The sequence below is a fragment of the Lipophrys pholis genome (assembly GCF_963383615.2).
Source record: "Lipophrys pholis genome assembly, chromosome: 4".
Lineage (NCBI taxonomy): Eukaryota > Metazoa > Chordata > Actinopteri > Blenniiformes > Blenniidae > Lipophrys > Lipophrys pholis.
In genome coordinates, this window is record NC_137637.1 from 30,790,858 (window position 1) to 30,814,550 (window position 23,693).

Consider the following 23,693-nt stretch of genomic DNA (forward strand, 5'->3'; position numbering starts at 1 on the left):
AATGTCGGCCGCCGTCAGAGCCTCGTGGGTGGCGAGACGTGGGCGAGGAGGAGGGATTGACTCCATTAGGTGGTGTGAGGAAACACCACTGTGACGGGTGGATGCTTGTTGTGATGGATCAGGTTCTGAGTCCTTCACAGTGAGAAGACAGAAGTTTCTTTACCAGACGAGGCCTGTCTGTGTGGAGTGTCCACCTTCTCCCTGTGTCGGCTTGGGTTGTTTTTATCGGGGTTCTCTACACAGATTTCTCTGGACCTCTGAAGGTGACTGAATGTGAGCCACTGGAGTTCAGCCTCCATGGGGCCTAATGAATCAATGAGCCGTGGCAATGAAGCCACAGCTTTTCTTTCCTTTGGACCATTTTGATGGTCGCCAGGGACGAAAAAGCTGCTGGTAAAAGAGAGAGAGGGAAACAGTCATCAGGGACGAAAACCTGCTGATAAGAGAGATAGAGGGGAAACAGTCATCATGGACGAAAAACCTGCTGATAAGAGAGGGGGGGGGGGGGGGGGTCATCAGGGTCGAAAAACCTGTTGATAAGAGAGAGAGGGGGGGGGGCAGTTATAAGGGACGAAAAACCTGTTGATAAGAGAGAGAGGGGGAACAGTCATCAGGGATGAAAAACCTGCTGGAGAGAGAGAGAGAGAGAGAGAGAGAGAGAGAGAGAGAGAGAGAGACAGAGAGAGAGAGAGAGAGAGAGAGAGAGAGAGAGAGAGAGAGAGAGAGAGAGAGGGGAAACAATCACCAGGGGTGACAAGAGCGGTGGGAAACAATGTAGATAGATAGAACCAGCAGATGGCAGTAATGCAACTTTATGGATGCCAGAAGAAGAAGAAGAAGAAGAAGAACTTTTGATCAACACTGATTCTGATTGATCATGAACACGTCACAAGAGCTTCAGGGTTTTTTTAGATGCTCTCCTATCAGACTTGCACAAACCCCTAAACTGGTCAATTTCTTCAACTTCTAACACACAAACTTTGTTGATAAAACGTTCAGTCTGCGCCCGACATGATGTGAGAATCGTTGATGTCGTTGACGCTGAATCACAGGGTGCAAACATTCTGGTTAGTGTGGTTAGTCAGGCCAATTTAATCTCAGCTGAATGAAATGATGCCATCATCTTCATTTTATTGTTTACATTATATTCTGCTGGTAATTTCTGAAAACAGAGCAGCTCCTAAAGGACGACTTAGGAGCTGCAGTTATCTAGATCTTTTCTTATCATCTCGCAGGCCGGTTTTATTTTCTCACGCCTGCTTTAGAGGATTGAACAAATGTTGCACATCTTCAAGGCCAAAAGACACCGACGGATTTTAAAGTCTTGAACTGAACATTGTAGAGTCGAGACCCAGTTTATTTATATACCAGCGCAGTTCAAAGCACAACACGTGTTATTATCATTAAAGAGGAAAATATATATTTTCAAGAGTTAATATAGAGAAAATCTTCTTCAATTACATCTGAACAAAAAGCTGCATGTCTCATCTCAGACTGCCTGTCTTACTTTCCAGATGTGATTTATTGAAGTCGTTTGCAGCTTTAATGAGGCATGAGGGTTTTTTTTCCCCCCCCTCCATGTAACACGGCCTACGTCCACACGGTGGCAGTGTGGAACCGAGCAGCCGAAGCTCTGCTGATGAGGAGGAGGTCTGGTTTCTGCACAGCTGCAGCTCTGAAGGAGACTCATCAAGACAGGACAGCTGGATAACGCCCCCTGGAGGCTGCACTGTTCACGGCAACCACACTGGCAAAGAGTTACAACAGGCAGATTTAATACTATGAAATGTGACGCTACTTATGTTTCTCCACAAATAACTGATGCGTTTTTTTATTTTTATTTTATTAATTTAATTACCATTATTTGTAATGTTTCCCTAAGTTTTGCCCGATTATAATGTGCTCCAATCTTCTGGTCTTCGTCACTCGTGCTGCTGAATTCTGGAGCAGCTGAAAAGACCTGAGGTTTTTAAACACGATGCGAGGTTTTTCCAGTCCTAGAGTGACGGTAAAAGCCTCTCTCTCTCTCTCCGGCCTTCAGGACCGATAACTAAAACCTCGGTTCCGTCCTTGTTGAGCTGGAGGAAGTCGTCTGCCATCCATGACTTTAAATCTAAAATACACTTAAAAAGGGGCGTCGAATGGCCCCGTGTCACCAGGAGGCATGTACAGCTGCGTGTCATCAGCATAGCTGTGAAAGCCGATCCCGTGTCTCCTGATGACGTCCCCAAGCGGCGATGCAGTAAACCAGATACTTCTTGTAGTTCTGGTTACTTTATGTTTGATGGTGAGTGACTTTAATGGTAACGTGAGAGTATTAAACCTGCCGGGTGGAGCTCGGGGTGGAGCCGACTCCAAAACCACCAAATGACTTCTTTCATTCAATAATCACAACCTGACACAGATTTATTTCAAATTCCAATGGCTTTATTTTTATGTATATAGATTTGTATATATTTATATATTATATATATATATATATATATTTATGTAACAACTTTTACTCAGTTGCTTGATTATCATCTTTTGTTCAGCTTAAGTTCAAACGACATGACACTAAGACCAAAGGCATTCCACATGATCATATCTTACAAAAGAGTAAAGAAAACAGTGTGAGCGTTTGTGTGTGTGTATGTGTGTGTGTGTGTACGCACACACACACACATACACACACCCAAACGCACAGATACATACATCAGTGTACAGGTGTCGTAGTTCTGTCTATACAAACAACTGAAACACGCATAAAAAATAATAAAGTAGGTTAAGACGGAGACGAGTGTACGAGTGTGTGAGGCAGAGGAAAGAGGTGAAATGGACCACCGGAGCCGAACTGGAGGATTCTGTTGCATAGATTGAAGCAAACAGGAGGCCGATGAGAGCGAACGAGGGAGCAGGTGACACACACACTGAGGAAACGCACCTTCACCGAGCCGGCGCACACACACACACACACACACTCAGAGACACACAAACACTCAGGGAAGCACGGGAAGTTTTATTTTGGCTCGAAAAAAAACAACAAATCACAGCTGAATCTGCAGAGCAGGACAAAAGACACCCGAGGCCTCATCCTACGTTTCACCGACTGATATGGAATGTCAGGAGTTTTGGTATTTTTGGTCACGAATCCCCAAAAGAATATTGAGCTGCAAAGATGGAAAATAAGGTGGATTGAACCGATTTCGAGGAGGAATCGGAATGTTTGTGCAAGGAGTCTGTGAACGCTGAGAAAATAAATAAATAAATAAATAAATAAATAAAAAACATCAGGCAGTCGGAGCAGTGTCTGAAACAGTTTCATGGCAGTGTTTTTCTCATCAGGGAACATTTACTCTGAATATTTTAGAGTATGGCAGGAGAGATGAGAATATTAGGCATTATTATATAAAAAAACTAACTATATATTGATGCTAAATGCCAATAATAATGTCATTCCAATGAGTTTCTGACGGCATCTCAACTCATTGGGTGTGAAAGTAAAATCAAAGGGTGAAGGGTTAAAAGAAGCAATGAAGCACAGAAGTGGCCACGTCAAGCTGGAATGTAAATGGTAAATACTTGAGATGATACAGAACCGAACCCTTTCAGGTCAGATTTAATCATCTTTAAGAGTAAAGTTTCACTGGAACGGATAAATAAAAAACCTCCGGTCCTTTCAGGCTATTGCTTTTAGCCCTTTATCAGACAAGCACAGGATGGATTATGTTACGGCCTCTTAGCAGCAACGTTTCGATCTCCGCGCAGGAGAGTGGAGAGTAAAAAAAAAAAACCCCATTTAAACCACCATAAATGATTTTTGGTTGCATCGTGAGCAACTCGCATCCTCAACTCCAGCGTTTCCTTAGTTTTTATTGCGTCAGCAGACCCTGCTGTCAAGATTTCAGGCCTTATTCACTTCAAACATTCATTTCCACTGTGATGCAAAAGTTCACGTTGCCACGGTAACGCTCATGAAATAAAATAAAAAAAGAAAAGAAAACCCTCAGCCTTTAAGAAAAGTAACGTGGTCAACAGAGTAACAGTTCAATGTTTCACCGACTCCCTTTATATGAGCGTGCTCAGGTTTTAAAGAGATGCTTCATTTGGTTGTAGTTTTCCTCTGAACACCAGAGGAGAGACGCGTTTAGCATCGGGGGAGTTTGTGAGGAGATTTCAAATGTTTGCACCGTTACAAATAAATCCTAATTATTCACTAAAGGAGGGGGGTCAGATTTAGTATTTATAGTGAAACCACACAAACTGACGTGAATCAGAGCTCCACTGACAACAAACATGGAAATAAATTAGGACAGAATAATCAAATCAACTGGTGTCAAACTTTCTGAGTAAAATGTGACCGTCCGATCTTGAACTTTGCCGAATCAGCAGAAAACGTGACTATTGTAGGGCGTGACAGTAACCCCAGACTCAATTTCAATCAAAAGGAACAGTCCTTAGTTGCAGCCCCGCAATTCATTTTAGCTGAAAAGTGAAATTCGGTGCAGAATAAATCTGTAAAAACTCTTTTGTTCCGAGTCGGGTGTGATCAGGTTTATCGGCCGGGTTTCAAAAAAAAAAAAACGTAAAACATTCCACAGGTTGAACGATAAAACTCCTGGTTTTCCTCCACGTCTGAGCTGGAGAGGAAGAGAAGCAGGAGGATGACGGACGGCTGGACGGATGGATGGATGTGATCAGTGGGATGACGACGCCTTTCTGAGAACCTGTAAATCAGAGCGTTTCATGGTGTGATGGGAGGAAGAGGAGGAGGAGGGTGAGATCGTAGGTTGAAAAACAAAAAAAAGATGATAAAATTCAAACAGAAAGAGAAGAATCTTTATCTTTCGTCAATCCATCCATCAGAAGTCACACAGTTTTAATTTCCTCAGTGTGTTTCACCTCACAGTGCAAATACGTGTGTGTGTGTGTGTGTGTGTGTGTGTGTGTGTGCGTGTGTGTGTGTAATGTTGCATGTGTTTGGGGCTTGTGTTTGAGATTCATTTGGAAAACAAAGTCAACATTTGGGATGTTTCATTCCATACTAAAACATGCAGAACACAGAACATTGAACACAGATACTGAACAGTTAGTTTTTATCCAAATGCAGTTTCTCTTTTTTTTTTTTTTTGTCAGTTTTTTTTCTTCTTTTCTTTATATTTCTTTTCGTACAGAGTGGCTTTAGGCTACACAGAACACGACGGAACCAATCGCACCAGGTTGGACATATTGCTTTAAACCACCAAAAGTTTGTATATATGTCATGCATGCCACATAGATGATATTATGTTTTTACAAAAATAACACCAACGCCTATTACTGTGTATCATAGTAATTACAGGAAAAAAATAAAATAAAAATCAGTCTTTTTTGCAATGAAGTTCAACTGAGAAACCATTTATTCTTCATATCCATGTATTTATATCAGGTGTGTGCAAACACGAGACATAAATATATAGATACAGTATAAATCTAGAGATATACGTGTTTAGTGGTTATGACTTCCAGCTGCGATATTCCAGTTTGTTTGAACCTTGTTTGTGACTTTTGAAGTGAAGGTTCTTGGGAAGGAAAGAAAAGGAAAAAAAAAATAAAAATCTAAAATCCACCGACAGGAAGTGGTTTCGAGAAAAAGGCAGTGCTCTGAAAAGGAAGCAACCGAGTCAATTTCCTCCTTCGTCTCAGAAGTCCTGATGGAAAACTGCAGCAAACCCAGTCCAGAAACATGAACCTTCAGGAGAAAAAAGGAAAAGAAAAAAAGAAATCCAGGTGAAGATTTTCTGCTCTCGGTCCGATTCGGAGTCTCGTCTGGACTGTTTCTTTCTGTTTTGTTTTGTTTTTATATCTGTGACACGGCTGAAAACCAGAAGCACAAACAAAAGCGTCTGATTGGCTGAGCTGTGCGCCCGGCGTGATGAGATGTGAGGGCAACCAGTCCAACAGACGACCGCCATGGAGGCTGAGGCAGCGGAGGGGGGGGGGGGGGGGAGAGGGGAGAGGCGGGGGGACGATCTCATCCAGAAGTGGGGGGGGGGGGGGTTATATGATAAAACTTGTGCGGGAGAAGAGGAAATGTAAAGAGGGGAAAAATAAAAACGACTTTGGCTGAATAATCTTAAAGCTTTGCAGGGTGATGATTGGCTGATTGCCCCCTCTCCTCCATCCCGTCACCCTGACACGGACAATCACCTCATTCACTTATATGACAATATTTACATTGTACTGACTGCAGGAGCGCAGGCGTTCAGCAGGACAAAACAAAGAGGAAACGCATCGTTTGTAATGTGTGTGTGTGTGTGTGTGTGTGTCTCATTTATAACCAACCAACACACGACGGGAAGAGGAGGCGGCGCCACCGGCGCTTTGACAGTCCTGCACTCTTCCCGGGAAAAGCTCTGAAGTCGTGTGCACATAGAAACCGATGATTCGTTCCAGCTGCAGTCTGGTCGCAGGCTCCGCCTCCGACAAATCTAAAGTGGGGATTAAACCCAGAGGAGGGAGGCAGCGCCGGCTCCTCCGGGCGTGACTGGGACGACGCTGCTCCGCGGGAAAGATCCTGCGAAACGGGTTCGGCGTGAGCTGCCGTCGTCGAATCGCGGAAAAAAAACTTTTTCATAAGTTGTGGTGAAGCGACGGCAGCTACGCGCTCAAAACGATCAGATACTGAGAAATAAATGGAGAGTTCGGAGGTTTTAGGGACGTTTTTGCAGGTTTGTTTAATTTCTAACCAACTAAATCCAACCTGTGAATCCTTTGGACCGGGTCGCAGGACGACCCGACTCACCAGGAGCGACTCGGCTTCAAAGAGTTATGGCCACAATCAGAACTATCTGAGGTCAGAGGTCAAACCTCATCGGTTCCATTTGAGAATTGGTTTCAGTTTGGAGGCTGGTTTAGCGTCGGGGCGAGCGGCTCTCCTTTCAGTCCATATCGAACGAGAGGAGGCGGAGCTTGAGGCGAGACACGGCGTTGGTCCTCTTTAAAGTTGTCGGCTCCGACGCCTGGCAAACGGCCAACCCCCCCCCCCCCCCCACCCCACTCATTCATAGAAATCATTCGTCGTAGCTTTAAAGTACAGAAACAAAACAAACCCAGAGGTCGGATAAATAATTATACACTCCCATTTAATGTTTGACACGTTTACGTGTCTCCACGTTGCACCTGCTGACGTCTAAATGGAGTCGGATAACTGCGGAATCGCAAAGCGTGTAGTGCGTCACAACATCTCAGATAATTAGTGAATATTCTCGTGTATAAAGGGGGGGGGGCGGGGCTTATGAGATAAAGATTGTTGATTTTCCAATTGAACGGCCGACAGGAAGTAAACAAGTCACTGCAGGTTTCGGAGCCCTAACGTCAGGTGACCAAGACGACACACGTGGCATAAATATTTCGAGCGCTGTAAAAAGTCCACGGTAGATTCATCTCATTCATGTACTGCACTGTCACCAAACTCTTCAGCCTATACATATATATTCATATATCTCCAAAATATTAAAAAGTACTTAATATAAAAATACAGAAGAATTGTAAAAAAATGAGCAAAACATTGAATTTTATATGAAAACCATGCAAGAAAGATTTCCCATTGAAGTTTAAATAGTAACTCTAGGAGTTTTCAGGAAAGCAAGGGAATGAAAGGGAAGTGGTCGGAATGAGAGAAGCGCAGGCGAACTGCCACCGACTCGCTTTTCATGTAAACATTGTAGAGGTCCTTTAAACTTGGTTCGGCAGTGACGACTGAAGATTTTTCTCCTTTGCTTTTTGGTCGTATTCGGAGTAAAGGGCCGGGGGAGGGGGGGGTGGAGGGGGGTCGAAGGGTCGGGCTGTGAGAAAGTCCAAAGGAAACCTTGATAACAATGAGATTAAAAAACAATACAGACAACCTATAAAATATGGCTCCGAGTTACATAGAAAAAGCTCATCAGAGGGGAGAGGAAGAACCTAGTGGTGAAATATGGCAGTACGTAGTAGCAAATTACTTCAATAACGTGTACTACTTCATAGAGAGGTTGATGGCTGCTAGTCGGACTAAGAGGGGATTCGACGTATCGCTGCTTCTGATTGGAGGATTCCTTTTTCCTTTTAAGACCGTAATCTGTGGACCATGTGAAGCAGGAAGTACCGAGCGACAGCGAGGGGAGTGAGGGGTGGGGGTGGGGGGGTTGGGGTGGTGGGGGGGCACAGTGGATTTAACTTTCTGGGCCGACTGGTGACATGGACAGTCTCCCATAAACCTCAGCGTCGGCGCCACGCCGTCACTCGTCAATCCAGCAGAGCAGAGACGGACGACCGTCCCGCCGACGGCCCGATTCGGTTACGAGGGAACAGAAATATCAGGAGCGGTACTAAGATTACTTTTAAACACAGGCAGACGGTCCAGACCTCGCTCGGAGCTTCGCCGAACTGAACCTCCTGCACCGAGACACAAAATGGACTCATCGATGCTGCAGTCATTGAGCGAGTGTCTGCCGGTGGCGTCGTTGAGCCCGTCTGTTTTAAGGTCAAGATTATTACGAGTGTTTTTAAATGTGCTTCTGTCTTCCACCCATTCTGGTTGGAGTTACCATCATCGACACTCGGCTGTTTTCACTGGAGGCGAGGCTCCGGAGGTCAGCGTTAGTGGATGTTGCTCATTCCAACTGTTTCCTGTTGAGCTGCCTCCGCTCGACCTGCAGCTTAAAACTCACAGAAAGTACATTAAAATAAAATAAAATAAAAAAAGTCCCTCGATAAGCCATTTGGCAGGAACTGAATTCCTTCATCATACCTGGTTTGTGACGTAAACAAGAGACCAAATTTGCTCCAGCGGATCTCAACCAGCTTCAGCTGACGTCGTTCGTTCAAACAGGCAAAAGACTGAATATTTCTCACCCTGTGGCGATCAAACTTTTAAACGTGTAAAATAAAAGCCCGCCTGCGTCGTGGTCAGCTCCATCTGTAGGAGTGACACGGCCCACCGAGATAAATTCCACCTGTTAATAGATTTTAATCTCACAACAGCCTGTTAAAGAGTCGACACGATGAACCGTCAATCCCGGCCCGAGCAGCTGAAAGTGGTTGAGGTCGGCTGGCGGCGGCAGACACGGAGCGCCGAGTGTCACTGTGACGAGGCCGTGGCCTCATTTCACCAGCGCCACCGGGCGGCACGCCAGGCGCTTCCAACCCCACACGGGTATGCGAGGGCGAGCCGCGTCGGACCGCGACAAACATCGATGAGCCCGTTTCCGAGGCGACCGGACGTTCGGCCCCGCAGACAGGAGGTCTGCGTCGCTCTGAACGGACGAACAAACGTGGTTGTCAAAACAGAGACCCAAGTATTCATTCCCAAGTTTTTTCATGCGACTCAACACGACAGAAACAAAACATGCATCCTACTAGAGTAAGTGTTGGGGGGGGGGGGGGGGGGGGGGCAGAGAGAACCAGAACCCTGACTGGATGAGATGAAGTCTGACACCCAGTGAAAGAGAGCCCTCTCGGGATACCGCCACGTTCCGTGTCTTTGGGTGGTTAAACCTTCCGTCCTTCCACATGCAACACAGCAGCAAAAATAAAAAAAAACAACACATACAGACATGATAAAGGGAAGAACATTGTTTTTTTGTTGTTTTTTTTTAAACAGTTTAAACTTGAAGACTGTAGTGTCACACACACTCACAAGACATTCTCATTAGTCTGAATCAGCTATCCATTAAGATTCATTAAAAAACAAACACGTAACCAACATTGTGAAAAAAAATAAAAATTAAAAAGGTTACAATTTTGCATTTGCCTAAAAATCTTCATTCTGATCACCACACCCGGCTTATAGCTGTGAAGAAGAGCAGAAGCGTATATGTACAGCAGAATCACTGCACTCGTAAAGTCCGGTGCCATTTTTTTTTTTTTCGAGGACGCAGGAACGAACGGGAGAAAAGAACAAAACATGCTGCTGTGAGTCCTGCAAAATGAAGCCCAACAACTTTTAAAAGCTTCTTCAAAGGGATTGTCAAGTAAAAAAAACTTTCAAAATAACAACAACAACAACAAAAAAAAAGCCATGAATGGACGAGGACAGGTGTTCCACGGCGAAGACGCTGGACTCCGCCCTGTGTGGACACAGGTGGGCGGCGGCGGCGGCGGAGGGTAAGACTTACAGGCAGAACGACGCCACAGTCAGTATGAAAAACACAACGTGGCAGGAATGACCGGGGGGCGAGGGGGGGGGGGGGGGGTGGACACGACGACACACAATGTGAAGTATGTGCAGGATGAGCAGAGTCATGACTTCCCTCCTCAGCGTGACAGTTCGCTTGGCGGGGTGACAGAAGATGCTGATGAAGAGGAGGGAGGAAAGAGGAGGAGGAGGAGGGTGGAGCTCAGATGGATGACTCATGGCCGTGGGGGAAGGCGCAGGGCGGCTCCCCTCCTCCACCGGCCCCGGATGAGGAGCTGGGGAGGGGGTCGATCTCGTCTCCGGTCTCCTCGATGGTGGGGATGCGGGCCTCCTCCTCGGACAGGGGCACGAACTCGGGATGGGCCATGAAGCTGTGGATGGAGCTACGGGACTCTGGGCTCTCCAGCCCCTCGTACAGGGAGCTACGGAACGCATTCACCACCTTAATCTGGAAACAAAGAGAGAAAGCGGTGGTCAGAGAGCGAGCAGCTCCACCAGACACGGCTTCTATTCTTCTGCAAGCGTGACGTCAAAACAGGCAGCAGGGGGGCTGATGGGACACATGGCGGTCGTGCGTCTGAATCTGGGCAGGGAGGTGCAAAAAAAACAACAACAACAACAAAAAAAAAAAAACCCACAAAGCATAACTTCAGTCAGAACGGAGGACGGGTGGATGGGAACGCGGTGGGCATGTTGACAAAATGTTCACAAAACATCAACACAACGAGGTCAAAAGCATATCAACATGATGTTGGAGGGCAGCTGAATGCAGGAGGGGCAACCAAAACGACTCGCCGACAGGCAGGTGGATCAAAAACACTCTCTCTCACACACACACACACACACACACACACACACACACACACACACACACACACACACACACACACACACACACACACACACACACACACACACACACACACACACACACACACACACACACACACACACACACACACACACACACACACACACACACACACACACACACACACACACACACACACACACACACACACACACACACACACACACACACACAGAGTTTTGGAACCACAATTCTGCAAACGTTGAATGAAGTCAGGCGTGTTGAACCTCCTTTAATTTATTTAGGTGTAAACTGATGGCTGGTGTCAGAACGTCTTGAGGGTTAAAGGTCATGTCAGGTTCTCCGACAGTGAATTGGGAAAAAATTGTCATGTCATTTTAAATTAAAAAGGGCTTTTTGAAAAGTTGGAAGAAAAGTAGACAAAGCAGGTAGATGTGGATGCAGCATCTTGGATTTAAGCTTTTGTCCAACAGCATATCTCTATACTAGTATTGGGAATTCCCCAAAATCCCTTTTAGTAAAAAAAAAAACCAAACCAAAACAACCATTTCATCATATTAGTTATGTTATTTAGATTCATTAATTTACCTTAAAGATGTTTAATTCAATATCAAACTGTCTGAATTTCAACAGAATGAAGCGTCTGGGCCTTTCACAGGTGACGTCCTATTTGTGTTTTCCTTTACATACGACACAGATGTTTATCGTGGAGTTTGAAGACTCGCAGAATCTCTGACGACTTTAAAATTACTGAATAAGATGCACTTTTTTGGACACGTTTCCTCTGGTTTATTCCTTAATTTTTGTCAATTTCTTATTGTATTATTTTGCTTTATGATATTTCTATTTTAAAAGTTTGTATTTTATTGAATGAGCTGAGCTGGTAATCAATGCCATCATTTTATTAAATGTTAATCCCAATTCCGTTTCACTACACATTACGTTTTAGTTTATTATTTTATTGTAAAACTTCTACTTGACCAAAACATTTATATTAATTCATTACTTTATCAACTTAATTTACTCAGATTAGGCAGATGTAAAGTTGCAGTTGTGCTGCAACGGGACACAAATCAAACTAGTTTTTTGTCTTCAACAAGCGGGTTTGTCCACCATGAGACAAAGAACCATCGTGTCTGAACTTCAAACGTCTTGCGTCAAACGCTGATGAGGATTTTTCTTAATTTTCCACTCGGATCAGGTCTTTGTGCCACTGGGACGCGGAACTATCTGATGACACGGGAGCCGTCTTCAATGCTCTTATATTTCATTGGAACAAATTAGCAGTTAATTAAATCTGGCGGCATAAATACTACAAACTAATCCACATTCTTCTTGTTCTGCGGCTGCTGCGGGTCAGAGAGCCGCGTTGCCAGGTCGGCTGCCACAGTGTCCGTAGTGGTTCTGAAAAAGCGATATCCAGTAAACACACTTGGGGAGAAGCGATGCAACACGTGCGTGCTGCTTAAGTATTTAGAATCCCACTCGGAGCCAGAGTGAGTTTGTCCTCTAGCTGCTCTCCTCTGCCTGCCGAAAGTCGTTTTCTGTGTGATGAACCCACAGAGGCTGCAGCTGATCACACTGATTTATACGCACCAGCAGACTCTCTTCATTATAATTAATAACCCTGCAGTTCAAAGCTCTCTATTACTGAACCACAGGAGAGCTGCAGGCAGAGCACTGGAGCTTAGAGCATACATGCAACCACCTCTCTCACACTCGCACACAGGCAGTTGAAAAGCTCTGGGCTGTTAAACCATGAGAGACTTGCTGAGCCTGACAGATTTAACCCTGCTCAGGATTAACCCATAAAATTATCTCGGTGACCAGGCTGATGCCTCCGAGAAGAAGAGTCGGAAAGAGAAGGAAAAAAAAAAAGAAAAAAGAAAAAACACAACAAAGAAAATAGGACAGGGATTTTTTTTTCTCTCCCTCCCTCCACTGTCACGAATCGGAGGGATTCGCAGCCTCGTTTGCTTCTCGTCGGCTTCTCGTGCCAACAGCTGTGATCGCTCACCAACTCATCAGCAGCAAGTCTCATCAGGGTTAATAGACGCATGTGAGAGTAGAAATCTCCGTAACATGCGGGAGGAGAAGCGGGAGGGAATGAAAGTATTAAAAGAAAAAAAACAGGAAACAAAGAGATTAAGATGGAGGAAAAGGTGGTGAAGGATCAGAGATGGAAACAGTTCAGGTTTCTGCACGTTCTGCAAGCCTGCGTCGTATTTATGGAACAGCAGCAGGGTGGCTGCAACACTGTGCACAGATATAATGCACAATGAGTTCAGGAGTGAGATTTTAAAGTATTTGTAAATAATTGGGAATTTCATCAATATGAGCAAATTTTATTTTATTTTTTTTACAAACAAAAAACTATTTCTTCACGTTCACTGTGACGTTAACGTCCCACTCCTTTTTGCTTTGTCAAACTATATCTCAATGAATTCTGCTTTATGTTCTTTTTTTAAGTTACTATGAATATAAAGTACATCGTCTTTCTCGTCAATACTTACTCCAGAAAATCTAGTTGTTGTCAGGGTCTTTATATATGATGCACATTAGCAGACACACACTGTGTGCTGCCCTTTTGTCTTTTTCAACAAATCGTCAAATCAAAACAAAAAAGAAAAAGAAAAAGAAAAAAGTTAATTGTCCGGAAAGGATCTAACTTTTCTGACTACTTTGTGTAAAAAAAACAAACAAACCCTAAAACAATATTTATTCTAACTAAACTTTTTCCATGGGAGATATGTGATGAGTTCAGGACATGCAGACGCCTGCCGACCAGAGAAGCAGCGCTGATGCACCATGCAATGTTTAGACTTTCATGCAGGTGGAGCAGAGAAAGAGAGACGGGGTCCGGCCCGGTGGAGTGTGGCGTGAGCTGGCCTCCCGTCACCGACTCACTGCCTGCAGTGGAGGAGGAAGCAGCAGCGGCGGGCGGAGCCCCGGCCGAGTTGGTGAGAGAGGAGGAGGAGCTAAGCCCTACGTGGGTGGGGCTAGAGAGAGTTTTGGCGGCAGTGGCGTCATTGTGCTGGCTGACGACGGACGGCTGGCGGCGCAGGGCGCCGGGCACCGCCGCCTGGCCCGTCTGGAAGGTATAGACCACATCCATCTGAAGGAAGGACAGCCACAACACAGTGTTAGAGAGAGACGGCAAGAAGAGCAGACACGGAGAACAGGGAGGAAGAAGAGACTCCTGGGGAGGTTAAAGAGGGTTTCCAGGCTGGACGGGAGGGAAAACCTAATGTCATTTCAATTTATTCAGAAACAAAGGACAGACAAAGATGTGAAGATCTGGAGTGTGACAAAATATGAAGGACTTATTGTTAGATGTACGGAAACATTAGTCGGCTGGAGTTCATCACTTTGCTGCTCAAAGCAAACAAGCTTATTGTTCAGTCAAATTAAATTGGTCTGTATCAGACGATGTCAAGCATCCAGATTTCAACACATTAGATGAAGAAACTTTACTGGACTTGATCTGAATGAATAAAAAAAATAAAAAATAAAAAATAAATATTCTTTTTCATCCAGATGATGCCATCGTTTTAAGGACCGGGGAGATCGGTATAATCACAGGCAAAAAATTAATTTGTGCCTCAGCCGTCTCTGAAGGGAGAAAGAAATCCCGTTACAAGTGGAGGAGCCTCAGGTCTCAATTTGAAAGTAAAAAAAAACAAAAAAAAACACAAAAACATAATTTTTAATCACACAAACCACCCTTCAGTGGGATAACTGTCACTGTGCTCACTTGCAGCAGAAAGAAAATCTCACTGAGCTGATAGAGAGAGAGATGGACACAAAGACAAGAGGATGAGGCAGAGATCGGGGGGGGGGGGTTACAGGAGCGAGGAGAAGTCTGAGGACCACGATGAGGGAAAGCCGTCATCTATTCAGACACAAAACGTGAAAAATCCACCGACAGAGGGCCGAGGAAGACAATTGGAACGAGGGAATAAAAAGCCTCAGAACGGGGCTGACGGTACAGGAGAGAGGAGGAGTGAAGACGGGAGGAAGAGGAGAAATGTGTCATTTGGAACGACTGATAAAGTTTCGGCAGCGAGGTGCTGCTTGTACCAATTATTCCCCCACTGTGTTTGACTGTTGAGGCGTTGAGCGGCACAACGTTGCCCACCAGGATTAGAGAGGAGGAGGACAGGAAGAGGAGCGTGGAGAGATAAGAACCTAATTAGCTTGCAGCCTTTTTGTCGCCTCCCCCTCCATCCCCTCATCCTCCCATCCCAGGAGGAACGACGGACTGATAGTACAGATACACGGCCACGGAGAGAAAAGAACGCGCTCCCCTTCTTTTCTCTGCAGCGTGTCTGACGGTGGGGAGACGCAGGAGGACGGGGGCTTTTGTTTCGGGTTCTTTCTTCTGGCGGGGCGTCCTCCAGTGACGCTGCACGAGGGTCGAACCAAGGTCATTATCAAACAGCGAACAGCAGCTTCCTGCTCCTGGATCACAACCTGTGACCCAGATAGTTGGTGGGAGTCACATCTGCATTTGTTGAATATATATCCAAGTTCAAATTTCAATTTTTCCTTTGTATTTTAAGGTCTTCTCACTCAGCTACTAACTACTGGGTTCTAATCTTTCATTTCTGATGATAATCCAATTATAAACATGACAAATTAGCTCAATTTGATCTCATTCTGCAGTTAGTAGCAGCATTATAATTTAGAGGAAAGTAATGTTTTGGCTACACAGGCAGTATAAAAACTATATCTGATCTCTTCGAGCTGGAATTGCTGCCTCCAATGTCTCCAGAGGGACACATCTCATTTTAAAGCAGCTAAATTTGCAACCTGTCTGTAGTTTAATGGTTTAATGCTGAACAGAGAGATTTTTTTATTTATTTTTTTAAAGAGTTTCTTCTCTGAAAATCACAGCTGACGGAGCCCAGAAACACTGCGTTAGCAATGAGAGTGATTTAAACAGTAAAATTTTGGTTTTGGACAAAAAAAATCCAAAGCAGCGAAAATTCATGAGGCGAAGCTTCGTTAATCAGGTTTTTCTTTTTCTTCCTCTCACAATCACTGGTATTAAAAAAAACACCACTTACAAAGAATTAGAGGAGAAATGCTCTTTAGATGAGCACTGCGATTACAAGAGATACTAACGGTGCTTTTGAAATGAAACAACAAAACGTCTGAAAACAAGACGGAGAGAGTTTGTGTGAATAAGGGGAAGCGAGGCTTCTTGCAGATGTGAAATAGAAACTGTAGTGGACAAAAGAAGAAGAAGAAGTCATTAGTTATTATTATAATTCAGACGTGTTTACCCAGCGGATGAGGAAAACACCTGACCTCTCTACCTGTGTGTGTGTGTGTGTGTTTGTTTGTGAGTGTGTTGGCTGCTGGTGCTGTGGGTGGGTGTTAGCATCGGAGCTAATGAAGCCCACAGGGACTGAATGGGCCTGCCTGTGGAGATGCTAACGCTCAGTGAGCACCGGGATCCTGCAGGAGGAGGAGAACTCGCTCTCCAGCAGTGGGTGATCTATGAAGTCAATTCAAGAAAAGGAGCCTGGATGAACCGACTTTCTGACCCAAATTATTTGAATCATTCTCTTGTTAGTTATTAGCCAAGCAAATCAGGTGGGAGTGGAGATACTGCAAAGTTACTCTGACCTGATTTCAGTGGCAATATCTCCTCAATGTAACAAGTTCAGTGAAGTGTTCACTGCTGCTCTACAGATATGAAGAGTGTTTTACTCGCGTGACTTTGCTCATGTACCGAGCAAACTGCAGCCGTGTGAAGCAGTAAGAGGAGCAGTCAGACATCGGCTCACTGAAGTGTCTGCAGGGAAAGTGAATGTCCAGATCCAAGTGCTGGATAGGAAAGCTAAAGGAGTTCGCCTTGCAGCGAGCACCGATAGGGATCACGAAATGGAGATTGAGATTCTCCTGAATGAGGAAACACTTGGAAGGTATTCAAGGAGATTTAACTTAATTTGAATTCCTCAGCTTCCAGATCGTGTACAGGAGACGCAGAAATGACTTCACCTTCCCCTTTAGATTCAAATCCAGAACGGAGTTCCGACCAAACCACTCCAGCGAAGCTTAGAAGTAAAACAGAGAAGTTGTTTTTTCACTTGTGACGCTTCGTTTACTTACAAGTAACTGCAGCTGTTTACTGCCGAGTTAAACATGGGAGCCTTTTGACATTTGGCCACCATTAACCAGCAAGTAAAACAAGTAAATTCAAGTTCAGCTTGAGAGTAACTGCTTCATGTCATCTGCTAAGAATGAACTGTAATGATGCTTCCTGTTGAGAAGTAAAATCGTTAGTTTTATTCCCCCCAAGGTGATTGTGCTGGTCTTTGGTCAGGTGCTGTTAAACTAAAAAGGAAATGCTGCACAGCAAAAACCAAAACCGGGTAGCGAAACTTAGGCAAGAAAATAACCAAATGTCTCAGTGTGTGCTTCATAGTGCTAATGTTTTAATTAGAAAAAAAATATTTTTATGGCATCTTATCACTGGTTCCACATCATTCCTCCTCTTCCATACAACAACTATTTAAAAGTACATTTTTATACCTCAAATATGGGCTTCAAACACGCCAAACGACTTTTTAGTTTACCGACTCATGCAAATATCCAGTGAGCTTTTAGTCATACACTAGTTGACGTATTTAATTTCTGTGTTTTAATGAAGTGCCTCTGTTCTGAAGCTCTGCAGCAGAGTGTGAAATTAAGTGGACAACAGCTGCAGTGTGTGTGTGTGTGTGTGTGTGTGTGTGTGTGAGAGAGAGTGTATGTGTGTGTGTGTGTGTTTAATCTAGTTTTCCCTTCACACACTGATGAGTGAAAGAGCAGAACGGTTGCAGAGAAGACGACTTGAGTGCCCCTCAGGTGTCACGCTGAACTTTAATGTACAGCTTTGATTGTGTGAATTTGATTTTAATGCGGGAGCAGAGAGTGTTGCAGCTGCAGCTGCAGTCTGGATCAAACATACAAACATTAATAGGAGACGCGAGGCTGTAGGAATATAAATCACCTTTAAAACTGTAAACTGCAACAGAAAACTACCTTTTGGAAAGTTTTACTCAGCTTGACAATAAAGCAGCCCGGCGTCACAGTTTACCACCGCGCTGGGACACTTTTATAACAGTCGATAAGGATGTTATTATACAGTATCGGAAAATATGAGTTGGTCCGCACCATCAACAGGAACTGAATATCTATTTATGACCGTCCCGTCATAAAGCTACCAGCAACCCTCATTTTTAAAGACATGAAGGATAAAATAAATTACTCTTTGAGATATATAAATTACCTACAATAAAATTCATACAATGATATTTACAGCTTATGCACTTATTGAAATATCCAGATCTATAAATAATAGATATAATATATCTAGATAAATACAGAAATAGTTTAAAGGGTTCTTAATGTGAGAGGTCTCCTGTTTTTAAAGTCTGTCAGACTTTCCACATTAACGTTGTAAAGGTTGGCTTCTGAACTGCTGATGTAGATGGAAGTCAAGGATATCTGCTCTCTTTATTTCCTTCCTTTTGGTGAAGGACGAGCGATCGACCTTTGGGAAGGAAGTTTAGTCTAATATTTTAAAAACAAAGAAAACACCCAACATCAATGTTAGAATGACCGAAATACAACAACCGCATGGCTTAAACACTCATGTTTTTCTCCCAGAGGCATCGAAGCTACAACAGCTACGGCCGTTTTCTTGGGTCGCCGGTTACTTTCAGAAACACGCAGTCATTTCAAACAAACATTAGGTGAAACGTTGCAGTACGGCCAGACGTGTGCGCTGGTGGCACCGTGGAAAGCTGTGGTGATCGTACCTGCGTCTGGATGCGGTTCAAACCTCTGAACCAGAGGATCTGGCCCCTCCTCAGCTCCATCTCGGCGTGGTCGATCTCGTCTGCGCCCTCCGTCAGCTCCTCCTCGTGGATCTCCTCCTTCGTGATGCCGTGGCCCGCCTCCTTCAGGAACTTCAAGTGGTGTGTGGGAATGGCCGAGATCAACTGAAGCAGAGCGAAAACATATGTTCAGGGATTGATCTCCTGATTCCTGACCTCATTTTCACTGCAGCGCTCGGTTCGGGTCACAAAGCTCTTAATCTGAAGGAACTGATGAGAACGGGGATATTGAACACCAGATTTAGATGCATTACAGTTTTACCATCCCGATGTAACAGGGCCAATTATGTACATTAGTTGCTGTGATGATTATGAAGTTTATTTTATTTCAATTTATTCTAGTTAATACCTGATAGGTTGGGCTTCCGATTCAGTAAGTGGAACTTTATTTTGAGTTTGTCCCCCGACGTTTATTACAGTGCGACACTGCCCATTCATTCACTGCCCTTACCTCTCCCCTTGTGTTACTGATCTCCGTGAGATAGGTAAGCGGCCCTGCAGTCGAGGGTGAACATTCCTGTTTTAGCCTTGACGAGTTGCACTTTTGAGTTTGCTGGCTTGCTTAAACGTGTTGTAAAGTGCTTATGAAAAACTTCAATGCATTTCAGTGTTATTTGATTTACGTAGGGGCACGTTTGTGTGGCGTTGACTGACCGGAGGATATTTCAGAGTGTCAGAGTGGAACATGAACATTTGGTGATGATTACAGAGGGACATTGGGAATAAAAGCAGTAAAAATCTGTTTTCTGTTCATGAGGCGGTCGGCCATTCCCAGGGTATGGTACCCATGCTTTTCTTTTCTTGTAAATTCTAAAAAAAATATATATCACAATAATACAGCGAATAAGTAAAAGTAAAACCAATATTGGTTCAATAAAAAGATCCTGTAAACATGATACAACAAAATTATCTCTACAAGTCTGACAGTACGCTGAATATAAAAACTCATTTTTATTCAGGTCTATCAATCCTAACAGTTGCTTAACAATATCTTTGAATTTGAAAGTTATTAAATCCAAAACACAAGGGAGTTAAGAAGCAGTTTCCCTTTTAAAATGCTTTAATGTTATGTCCAGTGCAGTGAGGAGGATAGATTTGATCGATCTCCATGATGGAAGTAATTCATCCAAAAGGAAGTAATATATAAAAAGAGGGGTGATATCCACCCAATCTTCCAGACAAACTACACCCTGGCCATACAGGAGTGCCGTCTGTTGGAGCCGCTTCACACTGAGAGGAGCTGGTGAAGGTGGCTCACTTCTTTTTATCCATTTTGATGGATTTTGTCTTCCATTTCGTACAACGTTCCCACTTTCCTGAAATAAGGCGTGCAGTACTTTGTTTTTATCTTGTATTATTGCATGGCTGCTATTGGACTGTTTGCTCTCTGTCAATAAAGATAGAGCAGTCGCCAGCCGCAGCTGCATATCAGCTTTTTATATGTGTCACCTTCCTCTGCTCGCTTGCTCCGTTACTTCTAAAATAAATCACAGACCTCAGATCAGTCCCTCTGTCAGCAGCTTCCTGTCTCGCTCCCCTCAGTGTTTGCCCTCCAAATGAACCCCGCTCTGCTTCTAACAACAACTTTTGTTTTCTGGATAACGTATGCTTTTCCAAGCCCCTGCGTGTTACCTACCACGATCACGCATGTGACGGTGTGTGTGTTCGTGTATCCACACAGGGACCGACATGCTGGGTTTGTTTTCCCTCTGTGCTCGTAAACAGGAGTCGCGCTGCTTTCATGTGTGGAGCTCATTACCATGGCAATGGTCGTGATGGCAACGCTGCGGCAGCGCGAGTGTGACAGGCAACAGTTTGCTGCCACAGACCTCGTGTATCCACCTATTTATCCTCCGCTCGGTACGCGCCGTTTGTACTCACAAGTCAAGCTTGTGTTTCATGTTGGGCTGTTTGCCCAGAGTGGAGACAGACGCCGGCGGTTGCGATCTCACCTGTCCCCACAGCAACTCTCCAACGCCAATGAACACACACCACAGCCACTGGTCAATAGTCAGAGCTGTGCAGGAGAACGGTTTCCCTCCAAGCTGAACGATGATGATCTAGTAGTAAAAAAAAAAAAAAACATCTTAGAAAAGTAAACTCAGAAGGTTTGGTATCAAAGGAAACTGCTTTAAATGTGGATGAATCTGCTGCTGAAAATACTTCTAAACAGATTCACTACTTCTTACTTTGAGAAACAGAAGCTCAAACCTACAGCGATTATCTGCAAGCTGTCACTGGTCATCGGTACTTTGTTTGCCCTGATTCATTAAATAACAAAAGAATCAAGGCGCTACAAAAGTTATACTCAGCTGGTTTATGCTGTAATTTCCAGTCAGAAAACAACAAGACAAGTGATTAAAGTGTTTTTCTCCAAATACGAGGAGCACAACCAAGTCTGCCACGAGCGTATCTTGGCTTCTGAGCGGTGTGGATTTGCTCAATTATATGAATGAGCGAGTAGTTATTACTCTCTATACTACTACAGTGCAGCTGTTCACTCACTCAGCGAAGGTTGCAGCAGGCAGTGAAGAATTCATATAATATCAAGATTCTTATAAAGACCATCGCCTTGCACCAACACATTTGTATGTATGAATGTCTGTATGAACATGCATGCAAATTGCTTTGTATCACTCTACCTATATAAAGACTTGATAATCTCGGTTTTAAACAATGAGGATGATGAAGTTACCTGCAAGATGAAGGTTCCTAGCACAACGCTGCAGAAGATGGGGTTCCTGTAGATTCCCTCAAAGACATTCCTTTCTCCGTGGATCTTCCTGGCATTGATTTCATTGAAGAGCTGCATCATGACGAACACGTTGAACACGATGGTGTAGTGCTCTGTTGGTGGGGAGTGCAGGGGAGTGTTGCGGCCGCTGTCGATGTCGAAGAACGTCTCTCCTGAGAACCGAAGGAGAAAAAAAAATAAACATAATGTCACAATATCACAAAGTATGACACGCACTTTCCCAGATTTGTTAGGTGTTGGATGCTACAGTCACCAGCAAAGAGCAGAGTGAAGATGATGACGAGTTGGTAAACTGCGTGGCCCAGGATGTTCTTCATCATGGTCCTGGAGATGAGCGGCTTGTTACGACCGTATGGTCTGCGGAGCAGCAGAGACTCGGTGGGCGGCTCGGTGGCCAGAGCGAGAGATGCCAGAGTGTCCATGATGAGGTTGACCCAGAGCATCTGCACAGCCTTCAGAGGGGAGTCCTGTAGGCGGAGAGGCAAATGGCATCAGCTTCACTGGTGAGAGGGAGTAATAATTTACTGTAAGTGAGCCAACACGCATACATATTCAATGGGCAATAAATTAGGTTTTGATCTTGCTTCTATAATTCCCCACAAGCTTTGTCTCTCCATTTCCTTGCTCCTGCATGTTCAGAAATTAGAGACATGTGGCTTTAAATGTGCCAGACTCTGAAATCACCCCGAGCAAATTTGTGTCTTTGCTTTCCCTGAAATTGCATCATGTTTAGTCTGAACACACAGCGAGAGTCACTTCATGGTGATGTCTGCTTTCCTAAGTTTTTCAGGGACGGGCTCCACATTTAGGCTGCTTGGCTTATCCAGGGCAAAATTTCCATGAGTTAAATATGTATTTGCAGATGTTTTCAAGGTTATACACTTCCTTCTCAGTGGTGTTCTGATTGTATATTTCAAGTCTTTACTTGTCCTGTGAAACATACAGAGGATGTCTGGATGAACATTTTATTAAAAACAATACTTAACAGTTATTACGTGTTTAGTTGATGTCAGCACAAAGTCAGTCAAGAGACTTGGAAGTTAGAAAACGGAGGTAACATGTAGCTCATGAGTGCAAAGACACACACAGACACACAACTCAGTCAGAAACACTGGAAGAGACGAGGATGACGGAGCGACTGTCTTTTGTCAGATTGCAAGTTGCACAGGTCCAGGAGGAGTAGGAGGAACAAAGAGCCCTCTTTAAATCAGGAAGCGGTGCTCCTGTGATGATTAAAGGCAACTGACGATCAAAACGATAACATCCGAGTTTGTTGTCGAATTGTTGACCTGATCAACAACTTGAAGTGGCCCGCAGCACAGCTGGGGCTTGTTATTCTGCAAGAGACTGAAGTACAGACGAGTTTTCAGCAGGTATGAGGAGCAGATACAAAGTACTTTCCTCCACTCATCATTAACCCACCCATTCAAAAATCCGATGGATAATTAGACTTAGTGGTCATAATAATATTGACTGTCATTTCCATGCATGGTTATAAACTTTGGTGACACATTTTTCATCCAGTATGAAAACACATTTTGTCTGGGTATTGAAACAGTCTAACTGTAAGCTTATTTAGGTGTTCACATTCGCTCTTCCGCATTGAGTTACTTGAGTAACTTGGCTCCTGTGCCGTGTGCACTTGTGTGATTGTACGAGAGAGTGAGCAGCTGCTCTAGTATAGAGAGTCGCCAGTGTCGCTGCATACTAAACTGTGCTGGAAGAAAAGCAAAGTAGCAGTGGAAGTAAGGTTCAACTGCAGGGACCAAAAAAAACCTAAACTGCCGCTACGCTTCACAGCTGCTGGATGAGGAAGAAGTGAGCCTTGAAGCTCGTACTGGCTTTGGACCCGGAGAGGAAGCCAGTAACCAAGGAAAACATTCAGCCCAATACCAGGCATGATTTGGATTGAAAACCCGCGAAAACTAAAAAAAAACCCCAACAAGTTAAAAACAAGAACATTGGTGGCGACACCGTCATGATCAAGGTAAGCGCAATAAACTACTGAATTAAAATGCCTCCAGCGTCTGAACTAAATGCATATCAATGCAAAACAAAGAGACAAACACAGCAAACACA

At 44.2% G+C, this 23,693-nt stretch overlaps 1 protein-coding gene across 2 annotated transcripts in view; it reads right to left on the reverse strand.

Moving 5' to 3' along the window:
- Positions 1-9,558: 9,558 nt before the first annotated feature.
- Positions 9,559-23,693, reverse strand: part of LOC308108432 (plasma membrane calcium-transporting ATPase 1-like) — a 102,169-nt gene continuing 88,034 nt past the window's right edge. For both annotated transcript variants that reach the window (XM_080461336.1, XM_080461337.1), the window contains exons 17-21: positions 21,868-22,081; positions 21,555-21,766; positions 20,812-20,919; positions 18,782-18,964; positions 9,559-10,583 (exon numbers count right to left, since the gene is read on the reverse strand). In XM_080461336.1, the coding sequence (XP_080317462.1) occupies positions 10,338-10,583; positions 18,782-18,964; positions 20,812-20,919; positions 21,555-21,766; positions 21,868-22,081 (963 nt within the window). In that variant the 3' untranslated portion in view covers positions 9,559-10,337. The remainder of the gene's footprint in view (positions 10,584-18,781; positions 18,965-20,811; positions 20,920-21,554; positions 21,767-21,867; positions 22,082-23,693) is intronic.